This window comes from Nerophis lumbriciformis, linkage group LG12 (genome assembly GCF_033978685.3).
Source record: "Nerophis lumbriciformis linkage group LG12, RoL_Nlum_v2.1, whole genome shotgun sequence".
NCBI classification, from domain to species: Eukaryota; Metazoa; Chordata; class Actinopteri; order Syngnathiformes; family Syngnathidae; genus Nerophis; species Nerophis lumbriciformis.
Window position 1 is genome coordinate 6,014,220 of NC_084559.2, and position 18,511 is coordinate 6,032,730.

The window sequence follows — 18,511 nt, forward strand, 5'->3', positions numbered from 1 at the left end:
CAATGAAGGTTAATTCCATGTCTAAGAGGATTAAAGCCGTGCTAGATAACAATAGTGCTCACACTAATTATTCACTCCTTGGGCAAAATTTAGAGATGTTCACTGTGAGGCGTACTCACTTGTATCGCCAGTTATTCAGACAATATAGGCAGTGTGATGACCTATTTTCATAGGTTAGTAAATATATGGTATTTTCCCTTGAAAAGATACTGGGATTGTCTCTACCGATATTCTGGTACCAGTATCAAAATATATTTTGATACTTTTAGATACTTTTGCAAATAAAAAGGGACCACAAAAATGGCATTATTTGCTTCATTTTAACAACAAGTCTTATTAAACATTAAACATATGTTTATTATTGCAATCAAAGAACAATTTTGCCATTAAATAACAGTGAGCATCCTAGAAAACTTATCTTCAAGTAGTAAGCAAATAGGTTACAAATGCTCCTAATTTGGCTGCAGTGACATTTTGTGCCATTTCCCATTGTATTCATTTGTCAAGAATATGAGGGACAAGTGGTAGAAAATGGATGGATTGTTCATCTATTTGTTCATTTACTGTTAATATTTGGTTATTTTCTGTTTTAACATGTTCCATATACATTTCTGTTAAAATGTAATAAGCACTTATTCTATTTAGTTTTTGGGTATCGAGCCGATACTAAGTAATTACAGGGTCATACATTGGCCAAATTTAAAGTCCTCATGTGTCCAGAGTAGGGATGTCCCGATCCGATATTTGGATCGGATCGGCCGCCGATATTTGCAAAAAAATGCGTATCGGCAAGGCATGGGAAAATGCCGATCCAGATCCATTTAAAAAAAACAACTCCGCTCCGTGTTTTCCAACGCACCTATTTAAATAGTACATTCCACTTTTCTGCTGCTCCCTAATTTCCGTTCCGCATTTTCCAGCACACCTTCAACACATCCACAGGTCTGTGGATTCTCACGCAGTTGCTTTTAGCTGCTGGCATTACACGCCAGGGTCTTCTCACTCTTTTCTGTGTCTGTGCTTCTCACAGACAGCAAGCGCACCTTCTTCCACACGTCACATACTGTCACGACACACGTCACATACTGTCACGTCATACGTCACATACGTATACGTCCTCCCCGAGCAGAGAGGTAGCAGCATGGCTAACGTTAGCTGTGATGCTAGCGCATCCGTGTGACCAACGTTCTCTCTAAGGTGCGCGCTTGTGCAATTGCGCACTGTTTAAACGTCCTCTGCGCATAGCAATTATATGCCACGCACAAAATCAAATAAAAAAATAAGCGCATAACAATTTTCGACACACGGACACGACAGAGAAAACAGTTTTCGTCATCATTGTTCAAATATTATAACGTCTGTCGAGACGCTTATCTCCGTTCGGTGCCACAAGTCCACACCATCAAAATGCCGGGGCAAACATTTCCAGATCAACACCGTATGAAAAAATTAGTGATTTTTTTACTTGTGATTTCCTTCTCTGCATGAAAGTTTAAAAGTAGCATATATTAATGCAGTATGAAGAAGAATGTTTTAATGAAGACATGCAGGCCTTGAAAGAACATTTTGAAAATCAAGACTACATTTCCTGCAAATGGATGCATTTCTACCCTATATTTTAACTTTAGATTTATTCTCATATCAAACTCTTTTGGCTGTCTTTTTGACACTTACATCCAGCGCCCCCCTCCACACCCTGGATTATAAATAATGTAAATAATTCAATGTGATTATCTTGTGTGATAACTGTATTATGATGATAGTATATATCTGATAGTATATATCTGTATCATGAATCAATTTAAGTGGATCCCGACTTAAACAAGTTGAAAAACTTATTTGGGTGTTACCATTTAGTGGTCAATTGTACGGAATATGTACTTCACTGTGCAACCTACTAATAAAAGTCTCAATCAATCAATCAAAACACATTGAATCATCATACTGATGTGATTATATGCATCAAGTGTTCATTCAAGGCTAAGGCAAAATATCGAGATATATATCGTGTATCGCAATATGGCCTTAAAATATCGCAATATTAAAAAAAGGCCATATCGCCCAGCCCTAGTTCAATGATGCCATTTCTGTTTGTCATGTATAATTTTGTCTATTTTGTGTTTATCCTTGAATAAACAGGTCAGTTTCTTGTTACCAACCATTGTGTATTTTTCAAACTCCCCTAATTCAGCTGGCTAGTTGTTATCAAGAGTACTAAAACCCTTTTCAACATGATTCTGACAACTAAGTAGGCTAAATAACTTTAAACTTTAATACATGCTCGGATAGGCCATTATCGGTCAGTATCGGTATCGGTATCGGTCAGTATCGGTATCGGAACGGAAGCGCAAAAACAATATCGGTATCGGATCGGAAGTGCAAAAACCTGGATCGGGACATCCCTAGTCCAGAGATGTATTTTCAAAATTTATAAACATAACGAAAATTCAAAAAGATTTTGTGATCATAAAAAAAATTGATGTAATCATTGTAGTATCGACTAGATACGGCTCTTGTACTTGATGTCGTTACAATCGATGTATGTGTAGACCCACCGTTTTGTTTGTATTCAGAAGCGCTAGCTTCCTTTTAGCGGTTAGCTATTGTACACTTTAGACCAAGGGTGTCAAACGTACGGCCCGAGCCGTAACTGTCAGGTTCAAACACTGATGACGTCTATTAAACAGACAAGAGCAAGGAATCATGCAGGGACAGAGTTGAATTTTGCTCAATGAGGAGAGACATTATTGGGCTGTCCTCTAGTTACAGATCCAAACTACGCTCTAAAATCCTGCCCACGTGCTTCCTCTATTTATTTGGGAGGTCCCTGGTTACATCACTGAGGCTGTCGCTGAGGGAAGGGGGTAACCTCAACAGCCCCAGTTAGACACAACATATGACTATTAATGAAATGCAAATGTGCTGACACTCGTGATATCGCCCTGTCTCTGCTTTGTCTGCGTCACGGTACTCGATGTTCGGCCTGGAAACAAACACTGATACGAGACGACACGCTTTGCACAGATAGAAAAGTACAACTTCAGCACAATTGATAATAACTATAGCAACGGCCTTTAAGCATAAGAGTTGTGTGATAACTTACACATAATTATTCTAACAGTAACAGGCCCGCCAGAAGGTTTAATCCGACCCGAAGCCCGCAGGATGAGTTTGCCAGGAACAAAAATGAGCTGCAAATTTTTTATGAAAGAAACTGCTGTTCTAAATGTGTCCAGTGGATGTCGCAATAGCAATTCAATTGTAACCCACATCACACTGTTTAAGATGACATGTCAGCTGACTTTAAGTGCCCTCTGGATTGGCTGCCGCTACTCCAATCAGCGCTGGACCAAGCTGTTGTGGCTGGCAGCAGAGTATTGCTGTAGCGACACACAATATCTTCTTTCATAGTAAATTATACACTCAACGGGTAAATATGGAAACAGTAAGATACAAAGACTTAAGTCAACAAGACCATCCTCTTTGTCGTCAGAGTTCTGTGCAACGCTCGCAATTGGTTAACGCAGAAGAACAAATATTTCTAACGCTTGTCACCTCTGGTGAGCTACTGTGGATGAAGAGGACGAATTCCATCAATTAAATCTGCATAACACACATTTAATTGTAGCATTAGGGATCAGTGCACGGACACAGATGATTGAAAGTCTGCTTTGGCCCGCAATTTCTGAGACATTGCATTGCATCTAAAAGAGATGCCTTGGCAACAAGAAATAAACAGCTGGTGTCGGCTTCTGGCAAATGATGGTTGGAATTTTAATGGAATTGAAAAATGACTCAATTATTCTAAGAAAGCAATAACCTAAGCAAAGCAATGGGAATCTCTTAATGTAAAAGGCTATGTTTATGTGTTTTACCTATGTTAGAAAATGGAACCCTTATTCGTTATTCCTAGAAATTATTTTCTTACACTCTTACTGTTACTGAATGTGAATATCCACGTACATGTCAAAGAATGTCAAACAAGCAACTAGAGGGGTTTCAGTTTCACATTATATTTCAAATGGGCAATTTGTCTGTTCTTTGTGTCTTGTGTTTGGACAGTGATACCTCCATACTTGCCAACCCTCCCGGATTTTCCGGGAGACTCCCGAAATTCAGCGCCTCTCCCGAAAACCTCCCGGGACAAATTTTGTCCCGAAATTCAGGCGGAGCTGGAAGCCACGCCCCCTCCAGCTCCATGCGGACCTGAGTGACGTCAGGTGCGCAACACCACGTAAATCGTTGGCCAACCAAAAAGTAACCCCAGTACGCTATAGCCAACATTCACCAGGAGATGGCAACAGACAAACATAGATAACTCTATTACATTATTCCCCTTTTAGAAATGTATAGAAGTTACTCAAAATAAATAAACAACCCAACCAAAAAATGCAGCAGCTCAATTAAAAAACTGTACTTAAGCCACATTCTTTTTTTTTTTTTAGTACTGAACTCTTAACCCTCATTTGTAAAAAAAAATAACATGCTTATTATACAAACAGTATTTGTACACCTTTAACACAGATTTTTATACTGTCTTCAGAGATTCAGTTTTTTTGGTGGTACTCGAAACCTTTCTGGGTACCTGCGAAAGGGTGTTTAGCATGGTTAGAAAAATAGTGACAGAGAATAGAACAAGGATGGACAATTCAACCCTTAACTCAACAATGAGTAGATGAGTGTTATGTGTGTGTATATGTGTAAATAAATGAACACTGAAATTCAAGTATATATATATATATATATATAAATATATATACAGCTAGAATTCACTGAAAGTCAAGTATTTCTTATATATATATATATATATATATATATATATATATATATATATATATATATATATATATATATATACCGGTATATGTACCGTATATGTATGAAATACTTGACTTGGTGAATTCTAGCTGTAAATATACTCCTCCCCTCTTAGCCCCGCTCCCGACCACGCCCCCCCACCCCCCACCTCCCGAAATCGGAGGTCTCAAGGTTGGCAAGTATGGATACCTCAGGTTTATGTTAGTAGTCCGCTCCAAAAGGTCAAAATGATGAAAACTGAATTGTATGATAACTAGAGCAAATTTTCCCCATAACAAATATTAAACCAATTTAGTATGTTCCAGGCGACCAGAAAACACATTTTATACAGAATGACAAAAATTGTACTTGCAGAAAGCAATGTGAAATACATATAAATGACCAATGAAAATAATATATTAACATTGAACATCACCTTTATGTTTATTGAAGACTCCTGTTTGGTAAGACACCGATATGTAGAGAAGGAGGACAGGAGGGCAGAAGTATTTTTGTACTTTGCTACGAGTTCTTCCTTAAATTCATGATGTTTTTCACCCTCTTTATCAAAGTCCTGGCGCTTGGAACTTTTTTTGACCCCATGGTGTTTTTATTTTGCAGTCGTACTCAATGAAAACACAAACTTGCGGCCTAATTTACTAAGGCGGTAAACAGCGTGTGCAATTTATAAAACTGCATGAACTATTAGTGGGCGTGTTGCATGTGTTCAAATGTAAAGTGGTGCAGACCGCCTTAATTAAATGAGGATTTTGCGTGTATTATATGGGGCATCACCATGGAGACACTCTCAGTTACTGTACATTCATGTTATCATGCTGTGGCTTATTCTATGTTTTCACACGTGCAGGAGACATGTACTACGGTTTATGGGCATTTTTACCGCCGCGCTCATTCGAGAGAGGCTGTACTTAGTCCAGCTCAAGACACAAAATAATTAATTCTTCACATGTGTTTAATAATATCCATTCATTTTCTACCGCTTGTCCCTTTCGGGGTCGCGGGGGGTGCTGGAGCCTATCCCAGCTGCACTCGAGCGGAAGGCGGTGTACACCCTGGACAAGCCGCCACCTCATCGCAGGGCCAACACAGATAGACAACATTCACACATAATGTGTTTATTAATATGTGACAAATGTCATTAGAAAACGCATCAATGTAATGTATTTGAATAAGTCCTTAAATCCTCAAGCAGCCGCAATATTATAAAATGATTGTGGAGGGGGGCGTGGCCTGCGGGCATGCAGCGAAGCGGGATGTGCCAGGACCGGCCTCAAAGTCAGCGACAGGTGCCTAGATGGCCCAGGTGGGCCTTATTATCCAATCACCTGTCGCTCTGTTTAAGCAGCAGCCGGGGAGGAGAGGTAGTTGGAGCTGGCGTGAGAGCGAGAGCGTGCCTATCACACCCACAAAAGACAATTGCTAGGAAAGCAACACACAGACTTTGAGTGAAAAATAAAACTGTATTGAACCATGAAACGGGCTTGCAGGGAGATGCTTGGTGGTCTACTCTGGAGGACCCACTGGAAGGCGACTTCCACAAATTGTGGAAGTCGCTTTCCAGCAATTGTCTTTTGTGGGTGTGATAGGCACGCTCTCGCTTTCACGCCAGCTCCAACTACCTCCGCTCCCCGGCTGCTGCTTAAACAGAGCGACAGGTGATTAGATAATAAGGCCCACCTGGATCATCTACGCACCTGTCGCTGACTTCGAGGCGGGTCCTGGCACACCCTGCTTCGCTGCAGGCCCGCAGGCCACGCCCCCCTCCACAATGATGTAGCTGGATAGTCTAATATTTTTTATTTCTGACCATCCAAATATGTTGACACACACACACACACACACACACGTAGGATTCTTGTCTGTCCATTATTTGTTTGTGCAGCACGAGCACTGATCATGCAGCCGTGTGTGCAACTGTCAGTTTGCATGTCCTTCTGACACGTGCTAAATAAAACGCTAAATAGTGCTCTCAAAACAATGAGTGTTGATAAATCACTTTGCATGTGCTAAATAATTACATTTCTGTCTTCTCCTCCCAGTTTTGAGGGTGTTTTGACGATCAGCATATAATTTGCATGTTTATTGAAGAGGGAGATGCCAAATGGATTATTCTGCTCACTTAACAGACGCAATCCACTTTGCACACGTTTAGTAGATCAGCTTTGCGTGTGCAATCAAGTTTGCACGTGTTTTAGTACACGCAAAACTTTAGTAATTCAGGCCTTAGTCACCAACGCGTGGCATTGTATGTTTGGGCGCTCGATTTTGTGGATTTATACACGAGCAAACAGACTTTGTGACCCGTAATGTTTGGCGGTAGGAAAACCTGTTGTCATGATTCGTGGTCCGGATCATGTTTTGTGTTTTCTGTTAGTTTTGGACTACTTACTTCCTGTTTGTGCACCTCTGAGTTTGTTTAGTTACCATGGCTACTTATTATTTTCACCTGCCTCCGGTGTTCGGGACACTCACCTGTTTCTCATCAGAGGCATTATTTAAGCCTGCTTTTGCCAGTCAGTCGGCCTGGCTTCTTTGTTTGCTTCACGCTACTGTTACGTAAGTTCTGCTTGTCTCCTAGCCCCTGCTAAGTATTTAGCTTCAAGTGCGATCGGCACCTTGTTCCGTCGGTTTGTTTTCTGTTTTTGTACCTCTTTGATTCGTTCAAGATTAAATCATGTTCCTACCTGCAAGTCCTGTCCGGAGTCGTCCGTTTGCATCCCGGGAGAACGAACCACGCAGTAAGCTGCAACCAAACCGTAACACTTGTGCAAGATATTGGCCAAAATTATTGTCGAACAGCGAATGAAAGAAAAAATGGGGCATATGAAATCCGAGGTAGCACTTAAATAATGTAAAGAGTCAATGGATTTATGCATGCAATTGCATTGAAAAGGTTTTGCCCAACAGTGCTTATCTGACTCCTGGAGATTTTTATCAACAGATTTCTTCAATCTACTGCTTGTCATTAAGTGTGTCTGCTCATCACCGGTTGGCCAGTATAAAACGTTTGCCAACTGATCACATAAAACCGGTTGCATACTGTACCGTATATACAGAATGTTTGTCATCATTGTGCTGTTCATTTCCAAAGATGCCCTGCTCTCTTCATGTCGCTGTGGGCTTGTTGGTGGAATTGTCAAGGGTGTTTCGACTGAGCTACTTGTTTGGCAAAGGGTGGTTATTGGAACACGCTGCTAGGAAGACTATGGAGTATTATTCTGCCCTGTTAAGTCCTCTCTCAGCCACGTCTGTCCTTGATGTCCTAAAATACACATAGAATATACTCTGAACCATCCACCCACTCTTACATCAAGCTTCTCGGGTCCCCAAAGAATATGAAGCTGTGATTTCTGGGACTGTTCTCATGTGTCCTTGTTCATTTATAGCTGCTCTTCATTGTGGAGGAGTTTCATTGTGTCCCAATAGACAGGCAGACTCTCGGGGTGGGGGGCCATCTCAACATCCACTTGCAGCAGCGAGTCTGCCAGATGGAGCTGTTTGTTGGACATACTGTAGCTGGCTGGACAGATCCGGTGTCAGATCAGGGCACGGTCTCCCCTCTACTGTTGTTTTAATCTATTTCCTCCTCTGGCCTTTTGCACATGTGTGTTGGACAGCATATTAACAAGTTGAAATGGTACTTTTGCTGCTTTCTTTTGGAACCAACACCTAAGTGGTTATTGATTGGGAAGTGCCATATCGTGTGTTTCTTTGTGTCTCCTGTTTTTATTTTTACGCCGCTTCTAATTTTTGTGAAAGGGGGAACTATGCAAGAGTTCCACAAGAACATTTAAATTCCTGACATGACTAGCGACTGCTGCTTGAAATTTTTTTTTGGGATGTGAGAATTGTGGTTGTCAACCGGGGTCGTTTTCTGGGGAACTGAAGACAAACCGTTGCCATTTCACGGACAGCTGCTTCGTAAACATAGCACAGTTCAATTCCAGATTATTCAATATTTAATAATCATTTCTGCTTTACTGTTTGCTGATAATCATTAGCACATAATCTGTTGAGGAGGTGTGAGCAGCAGCTCAAGTCAGGGATGGAGCAGACCTTTGAACCCTGACTACCGATAATAGCAACAGAGGAGATAGGATGCTCCAGAATCTAAGCATGGTGGCCAAGAGGAGAATCATATAAATTTACCCTGTACACAACTTGACATGTATGTAGTATTTTATTAGAAGTACAATTATTATGGCGCCTACTCTGATCTAATATCATTTTAAAAGCCTCTAAAATGACGATAGTAGTACTTGTATTGAACCGTTTTCGGTACGGGGGTTTCGGTTCGGTTCGAAGGCGTACCGAAAGAGTTTCCACACGGACATATTAAGTAGCCGCCTCTGCTTCCTTCTGCCTCTGTTTCTGTCAGTACTCTGCACAGCACCCAGCATTGTCCCACCCACACAACCATCTGATTGGTTACAAACAGAGCGGTAACAGCCATTCAGCAGTGCGTATTCAGAGCGGTAACAGCCAATCAGCAGTGCGCATTCAGAGCGCATGTAGTCAGTGCTTAGCGTTTAGCAGGTAAGCATCAGGCAGCGGACTCTCCCCAAATTATAATAAACACCTCCCAGTGAACTACTAGTAACATCACTATGAGCCCGTTGACCTTCTAGAAATATAAAAGGCAGCTCAGCTCGCTCGCAGTCCTGGCTTGAGGTGAAGGCTAATTCGCTTTTAGCGTAGCGTTAGCTCATTTTGCGGTGTGTGTGCGTGTGTGTGTCTGTGTGTGTGTGTTACGGACAGCAAAGCCCTGTCTGTCTGTTCTTTCACTTTACCTTTTTCTGTGTTGATTGAGCTGTGTTGAAGCAGCAAAAAAGGACATTATTTTAAATGAAGAGTAGATATTATCGGCCGATAAATGCTTTAAAATGTAATATCGGAAATTATTGGTATTGTTTTTTTTTATTATCTGTACCTTTTTTTATTTTTTATTTTTTTATTAAATCAACATAAAAAACACAAGATACACTTACAATTAGTGCACCAACCCAAAAAACCTCCCTCCCCCATTTACACTCATTCACACAAAAGGGTTGTTTCTTTCTGTTATTAATATTCTGGTTCCTACATTATATATCAATATATATCAATACAGTCTGCAAGGGATACAGTCCGTAAGCACGCATGATTGTGCGTGCTGCTGGTCCACTAATAGTACTAACCTTTAACATTTAATTTGACTAATTTTCATTAATTACTAGTTTCTATGTAACTGTTTTTATATTGTTTTACTTTCTTTTTTATTCAAGAAAATGTTTTTAATTAATTTATCTTATTTTATTTAACGACCCCAAAGGGAATAAGCGGTAGAAAATGGATGGATGGATGGATAGTTTTTTTAAAAAGGACCTTATCTTCACCATACCTGGTTGTCCAAATTAGGCATAGTAATGTGTTAATTCCACGACTGTATATATCGGTATCGGTTGATATCGGTATCTGTAATTAAGAGTTGGACAATATCGGAATATCGGATATTGGCAAAAAAGCCATTATCGGACACCCCTAATGAAGAGCTTCTGTCTCTGATAGTTGATATAATAATGTAACTGCATCATAAAGCCTACATGATGAACTCCATGGTGTTCAGGGATGAATAGTCTCTCCTATTGCTATTGTACCATTTTTTCAGCTATAGTTACATTAATCATTAGTAATGCAGCAGCCTAGTTTTGAATGGCAGGGTCCCTGCTATGACATGTTGATAAAAATATAACATTTACATAATAAATCAACTACAGACTTCCCAAATGCTGTAATAAATTAAGCATGATGAGTTGACTTGAAACTGTTTAATGTTGCACTTTTTATATGTAGAAGAAAAGTTTTGTCATTTTATTTAATCTGAGCAACAACTTGAGGCAGTTTAATGTTGATTAACGTGGGCAGAATTATTATAGTGTTCCCAATGTTAAAAGGATAAAGCCATTGTTTAGAAATTTGGTAAATAAATAACCAAAAAATTTATATTTTGTTGTTTTCTTACTGTACCGAAAATTAACCGAACCGTGACCTCTAAACCGAGGTACGTACCGAACCGAAATTTTTGTGTACCGTTACACCCCTAGACGATAGTGCTCTTTTATAGACGTTAAGGCAACGATTTCCAGCCACTGTGCAGCGGTACATTAGTGTGCCACAAGAAATCATCAGGTGTGGCACAGAAAATTATCCAATTACATTTCATTGGTCTGAAAATGATTGTTTACTAAAAATCATGTGATCTTTGTTGCCAGCGAGGCATAATGACATCTGTTTAACGCTTAAATCCTACAAAGTGCAATGAAATAGTCTTCTGTCACTGATACTTAGAAATGTCTAAAGTAGGGGTGTCCAAATGTTTTTCGCGTGGAGGGCGCTTACCTAAAAACCCATGTATATTGGCACCATTTTGATATTGTTAGAATTGTGTGAACCGGCTCAAGTCAATCCCAATGTCAATATGATTAAAACCTAAATCAGTGTTATAGCTGACAAAGTATATTATTATTATTATTAGCATTATTAGTATAAACCTTTTGCTCAAATGTTTCTGTTGCTGTTAGTCATACTTGCCAACCCTCCCGGATTTTCCGGGAGACTCCCGAAATTCAGCGCCTCTCCCGAAAACCTCCCGGGACAAATTTTCTCCCGAAAATCTCCCGGAATTCAGGTGGAGCTGGAGGCCACGCCCCCTCCAGGTTTATTGTTAGGCAGTTTCGTTAACGTCCTCGCCAGCACGGCAACAACACACAACAACAGCAGTCACGTTTTCGTCTACCGTAAAGCAGTTTGTCTGCCGTAAACAGCAATGTTGTGACACTCTTAAACAGGACAATACTGCCATCTACTGTACATGCATATGTGACATTAACATCTAGGGCTTTTAGAGAGTGCAGTGCCCAACTGGGCACACAACAAGGAGACAAAGCAGAATGCATCATCAGAGAGGGTGTTCAGCATGGTTAGAAAAATAGTGACAGAGAATAGAAGAAGGATGGACAATTCAACCCTTAACTCAACAATGAGTAGATGAGTGTTATGTGTGTGTATATGTGTAAATAAATGAACACTGAAATTCAAGTATTTCTTTTATATATATATATATATATATATATATATATATGAAATACTTGACTTGGGGAATTCTAGCTGTAAATATACTCCTCCCCTCTTAACCACGCCCCCAACCACGCCCCCCGACCACGCCCCCCCACCCCCACCCACCACCTCCCGAAATCGGAGGTCTCAAGGTTGGCAAGTATGCTGTTAGTTGTATTTTTAAAATATACTGCGGAACAATTAAAAAATGAGCTGTAATCCTGGGCCACACTTCGGACAGACACCCTTGTCTACAGAGTTTCTGCATTTATTTTGTGATAGCGTCACATTTTAATTTAGGGTTATTTGTTCCGAGTGCTTATTTGCATGTCAGAGTGACGAACAATCATCCAAAGAGATCCCAGGCTGTTATCACATGTACTGACCTATTTAAGAAAGTAACACCCAATTATGTCTTTTGTTCACTCGTAGCTGAAACGCTTGGTGGTAAAACTGCGCAGCAAGGGAACAGTATACAAGAAGAAACGGCAAGAAATCGCAGAGCTGAAGGCCGAGTACGGGGTTCTTCAGCGGACAGAGGAGATTCTCAAGCAGAGACATGAGTCTGTACAAGAGAAACTGGTAACTTCTCACATCATATTTTAGAAAATGCAAACTCATCACACTGCAAAAACTGAAATTTAAGTAAGATTAAATATCTCAAATAAGGGTGATATTTGCTTATTTTCTGTCTAATAAGATCATTCTTCTCACTAAGCAGATTTTATGTTAGTGTTTTACTTGTTTTAAGGGTTTTGGTCTTAAATGATCTCAGTAAGATATTACAGCTTGTTGATGACCTATATTGAGTAAAACATGCTTGAAACTAGAACATCAACTGTTGCAAAGCTGTGTCATCAACACTCACAAGTATAAAACTACTTTTTTTAAAGTAATCATTTCTTATTTCAAGCATGAAAAAAAAATCATGAATTTGGCACAATTGTGTCTCATAATTAAAACGGATGACAGCCAAATGGACTTTGCTGTTTTATTTTCAATGAAACAATAGAAACTATGTACTCATAAAGTAGTACAGTTGACACAATACAGTAAACTGACAGTTAATATTTAAACATTTAACATGTGACATTTCTAACAATTTTGAACAGAAATAGCTCATGCACATTCAGATAAATTCTTCAAAATTACAATTAAAAATGTTTTGGCCGTGGGCCAGGCTGTATATATGCGCACTAATTGACTGAAAGAGCACGCACTTGACGCGATGATGTCCTGTTATCGATGGAAAAATGCATTTTTAGACCATATGATTTGCCTGAGTGGCTCGTAGACCCCGAGAGTAACAAGCGGTTGCCTTGTTGCTTTTCCATTAAGAGCAATAAATTAGTTTTGAATATAAGTTTGCTGGTTTCAAGAAATGTAATGCCGAGCGCATATCATTATGTCAAGATAATGGCACTAGCATTTACTTCATTTAAGAATATTTTTCAACATATTGAGCAAAAAGGTCTGTTTTTTTTCTACCAAGAAAAGTGCACTTGTTATTAGTGAGAATATTCTTATTTTAAGGTATTTTTGGGTTCGTTGAAGTTAGCTAATTTGACTTGTTTTGGAAAGTCTTGACAAGCAAAAATGTCTTGTTCTATTGGCAGATAATTTTGCTTAGTTCAAATAAAATACCCCTAATTTTTGTATTTTTTTTCCCCTATTTTTGAACACTGACTTTTTGCAGTGCACTTACTGTACTGGACATACTGTACTGTACTGTACTCTCTTAAATAGGGCAGCTATACCATTAAAGACCGACTTGGAGAAAATGTGAATGAGGCAGTGGGAAAAATGCTCTTTGCTCCCCCACAAGAAATTAATTGCTGTATTGCCCTTGAGCAAGGCATTCAACCCACACCCCACTTTTGCATGTGTGCTGTGCCTGTGCTTTGGCCACCCCTGTCCAAATGTTCTGTTCGTATTTGATCTCCCCATTCAAGCAGGCTGTGCTAACACTGGCGTGCTGTAAGCTTCCTGGGAATGGCTTCACACCTCTTTGTGGTCCCAGCGCCTGACTTGTTGATAGGCGGTTTGAAAGTAGCCATGTGGAGCTTCTATTTCTGACGGCTGCATCTGCTACCCCTGCTCTTTCTTCATCCCTCGCTGGGATTTGTTAAGCTATGACACTTTTCTTCTGCCTCATCCTTTGGATGTGACGAGTTAGTGTATCCCTCTCACTCTGCAGAAGGGTGCTATCTTCTCAATGCCATTTGCTACAAAACGACCCACAAAAGAGTAAGATTATGTATTATAGTTTCAATTTATGACTAAAGAAAATTATTTTCTCTGGTCAAGTATCTTCTAACATCTTTTATTTTTTCTTTATAACTGCACAAGCAGTACTTTAGTCTTTTTTACTCCAATTTACTTACCCTATTTTTCGGAGTATAAGTTGCTCCGGAGTATAAGTCGCACCGGCCGAAAATGCATAATAAAGAAGGAAAAAAACATATATAAGTCGCATTTTTGGGGGAAATTTATTTGATAAAACCCAACACCAAGAATAGACATTTGAAAGGCAATTTATAATAAATAAAGAATAGTGAACAACAGGCTGAATAAGTGTACGTTATATGAGGCATAAATAACCAACTGAGAACGTGTCTGGTATGTTAACGTAACATATTATGGTAAGAGTCATTCAAATAACTATAACATATAGAACATGCTATACGTTTACCAAACAATCTGTCACTCCTAATCGCTAAATCCCACAAAATCTTATACGTCTAGTCTCTTACGTGAATGAGCTAATATTATTTGATATTTTACGGTAATGTGTTAATAATTTCACACATAAGTCGCTCCTGAGTATAAGTCGCACCCCTGGCCAAACTATGAAAAAAAACTGCGACTTATAGTCCGAAAAATTTGGTATAGTTTCAATTACATAAATGACCTATGACTAAAGAAAATTATTTTCTCTGGTCAAGTATCTTCTAACATCTTTTATTTTCTCATTTTTTCTTTATAACTGCACAAGCAGTACTTTTGTCTTTTTTTTACTCCAATTTACTTGTTTTTTTCTTCTTTCAAAACTAGAGGTTTTCAAACTTTTTCCATAAACACTGTGCATGTGTACATCATTTTTTTAAATTATTATTGATATATATTGTTTTAATATAATACATTTTATATTTAAAAAAAAAAAAAAAAAGGCTAAATAACATTATTTAGCCAAGCCCGAAATCATCATTACTTGGCAAATTTAGAATTTGATATTTTTTTTCAAATGTGAATAAAAGTTGAGAAAATTAATTTTCACAAATATTACCCCAGTGCACTTTCAATGCTCCTGATTTAAACTATCTATATATTGTTCGACACGGTCAGTTCTTTTCTCATTCTTTTAGAAAATGGTGGCATTTAAACACAACAGGAAGTGAACAAACTTTCTAATGTCAACATATAAAAAACAATTATTATTGAAAGTGTCAACATGTTTAAAGAACAGGTGTGGATAATTATCAGTATAATATGTTAAACGGTAGGATCTGCTTCTTCCTACTCTTTTTCATATATTTTCAATTGCTATATAGTATTTATGTGATGTTCCTTAATGTTACTAGTTACCTAAAATAGCCAACAACCAAGAAACCAACGGTGACCAAACAATAACTGTTGCTTTTGCACCGTTCCTTTTTGTAGAGGTAAAAAGCCTCAGTAATTAAAGCCACCAGCTGTGTTGTATATGTACCGTATTTTTCTGACTATAAGTCGCAGTTTTTTTCATAGTTTGGCCGGGGGTGCGACTTGTACTCGGGAGCGACTTATGTGTGAAATTATTAACACATTACCGTAAAATATCAAATAATATTATTTAGCTCATTCACGTAAGAGACTAGACGTTTAAGATTTCATGGGATTTAGCGATTAGGAGTGACAGATTGTTTGGTAAACGTATAGCATGTTCTATATGTTATAGTTATTTGAATGACTCTTACCATAATATGTTACGTTAACATATCAGGCACGTTCTCAGTTGGTTATTTATGCCTCATATAACGTACACTTATTCAGCCTGTTGTTCACTATTCTTTATTTATTTTAAATTGCCTTTCAAATGTCTATTCTTGGTGTTGGCTTTTATCAAATAGATTTCCCCCAAAAATGCGACTTATATGTTTTTTTCCTTCTTTATTATGCATTTTCGGCCGGTGCGACTTATACTCCGGAGCGACTTATACTCCGAAAAATACGGTATATACCATGATCATCTATGCGTCTTCACTCTGCCTGTCATCTGTATGCTTCTCATGTGAAGGGATTGTGGATAAATTATCATTAAAAACAATAACGTTTCATAATATTTTATGTTACAAAATACAGAGCACAATAATACATTTGTTGCCTATTATTGCCTGTCGTTAACTTGCCATATTTCTCTCTCGTGTGGTTTTGAAGCAATTTGTGGAGGCTGAGAAAGGTATATCTGGCTACAGCAACACCCAGGAGGAACTAGAGAGGGTGTCAGCCATTAAGAGTGAGCTGGATGAAAAGAAGGGTCGCACACTGGATGATATGTCTGAAATGGTAACTGTCCAATATTTTTATGACCATTTTCATTTGAGGAAAACATAAATCCTTATGATTGTTGTCCGTTTTCATAGGTGAAGCAATTAAACTCAATGATAGTGGAGAAGAAGTCGGCTCTAGCTCCAATTATCAAAGAGCTGAGGTCACTGAGGCAACAGTGTCAGGTGAGCATTACTACATCATAAACAACTATTGTATATTGCACAAGATCATTGTAACTAAATAAATAAATATGTCAAATAAATAGGGTTATTAAGGTATTGTGTGTGTAAATATTGACACAGCACCACTTAAAAGGTTTTTTTGTACATTAAAACACTTCTTTGTGGTCTACATAACATGTAATAGTGGTTCTTATTTTGCATAGATTGCTTTACAGACCATCTTTAAGTTCAGGATGCGCTGTTTTGTGGGAATGTGTCTTCTCTTCGTCAGCCATGTTGTAGTTTTTAGCGCTTCCATATCGAGTCTACTGACAGATTTAAGTTCAAGTTATTTGCTACTTTGTGTTAGAAACGGCAACTGCGGAGGATACGTGTGCATGTACGAGCCAGTCTGCCCCACAACAAGAGGATAGAGAATAAGAAGGAACTTATTGACTGCAGTGTTAGACTACAATGGCGGACTCCCGCAAACATACTCGCCAAACCTCCCGAATTTTCCGGGAGACTCCCGAAATTCAGCGCCTCTCCCGAAAACCTCCCGGGACAAATATTCTCCCGAAAATCTCCCGATTTTCAACCGGAGCTGGAGGCCACGCCCCCTCCAGCTCCATGCGGACCTGAGTGAGGACAGCCTTTTTTTTTATGACGGGAGGACAACAGGGTGACAAGAACTAAATCATCCAGACTAGAGATACATTGTATTATTATGTTTATCTTACCTAAACTGACTTACCACATGTAGACTGCCCAACCAGTCTACATGTGCTTTGTGGACTTGGAGAAGGCATTCGACCGTGTCCCTCGGGAAGTCCTGTGGGGAGTGCTCAGAGAGTATGGGGTTTCGGACTGTCTGATTGTGGCGGTCCGCTCCCTGTATGATCAGTGTCAGAGCTTGGTTCGCATTGCCGGCAGTAAGTCGGACACGTTTCCGGTGAGGGTTGGACTCCGCCAAGGCTGCCCTTTGTCACCGATTCTGTTCATAACTTTTATGGACAGAATTTCTAGGCGCAGTCAAGGCGTTAAGGGAATCCGGTTTGGTGGCTGCAGGATTAGGTCTCTGCTTTTTGCAGATGATTTGGTCCTGATGGCTTCATCTGGCCAGGATCTTCAGCTCTCACTGGATCGGTTCGCAGCTGAGTGTGAAGCGACTGGGATGAGAATCAGCACCTCCAAGTCCGAGTCCATGGTTCTCGCCCGGAAAAGGGTGGAGTGCCATCTCCGGGTTGGGGAGGAAATCTTGCCCCAAGTGGAGGAGTTCAAGTACCTCGGAGTCTTGTTCACGAGTGAGGGAAGAGTGGATCGTGAGATCGACAGGCGGATCGGTGCGGCGTCTTCAGTAATGCGGACGCTGTATCGATCCGTTGTGGTGAAGAAGGAGCTGAGCCGGAAGGCAAAGCTCTCAATTTACCGGTCGATCTACGTTCCCATCCTCACCTATGGTCATGAGCTTTGGGTTATGACCGAAAGGACAAGATCACGGGTACAAGCAGCCGAAATGAGTTTCCTCCGCCGGGTGGCGGGGCTCTCCCTTAGAGATAGGGTGAGAAGCTCTGTCATCCGGGGGGAGCTCAAAGTAAATCCGCTGCTCCTCCACATCGAGAGGAGCCAGATGAGGTGGTTCGGGCATCTGGTCAGGATGCCACCCGAGCGCCTCCCTAAGGAGGTGTTTAGGGCATGTCCGACCGGTAGGAGGCCACGAGGAAGACCCAGGACACGTTGGGAAGACTATGTCTCCCGGCTGGCCTGGGAACGCCTCGGGATCCCCCGGGAGGAGCTGGACGAAGTGGCTGGGGAGAGGAAAGTCTGGGCTTCCCTGCTTAGGCTGCTGCCCCCGCGACCCGACCTCGGATAAGCGGAAGAAGATGGATGGATGGATCTTACCTAAA

At 40.0% G+C, this 18,511-nt stretch overlaps 1 protein-coding gene across 1 annotated transcript in view; it reads left to right on the forward strand.

Annotated features, from left to right (window-relative positions):
- LOC133623053 (intraflagellar transport protein 81 homolog) overlaps nucleotides 1-18,511 on the forward strand; it is a 49,936-nt gene that overhangs the window by 20,523 nt on the left and 10,902 nt on the right. Inside the window, exons 11-13 of the mRNA XM_061985980.2 lie at nucleotides 12,346-12,495; nucleotides 16,330-16,458; nucleotides 16,536-16,625. Of these exons, the coding sequence (XP_061841964.1) occupies nucleotides 12,346-12,495; nucleotides 16,330-16,458; nucleotides 16,536-16,625 (369 nt within the window). The remainder of the gene's footprint in view (nucleotides 1-12,345; nucleotides 12,496-16,329; nucleotides 16,459-16,535; nucleotides 16,626-18,511) is intronic.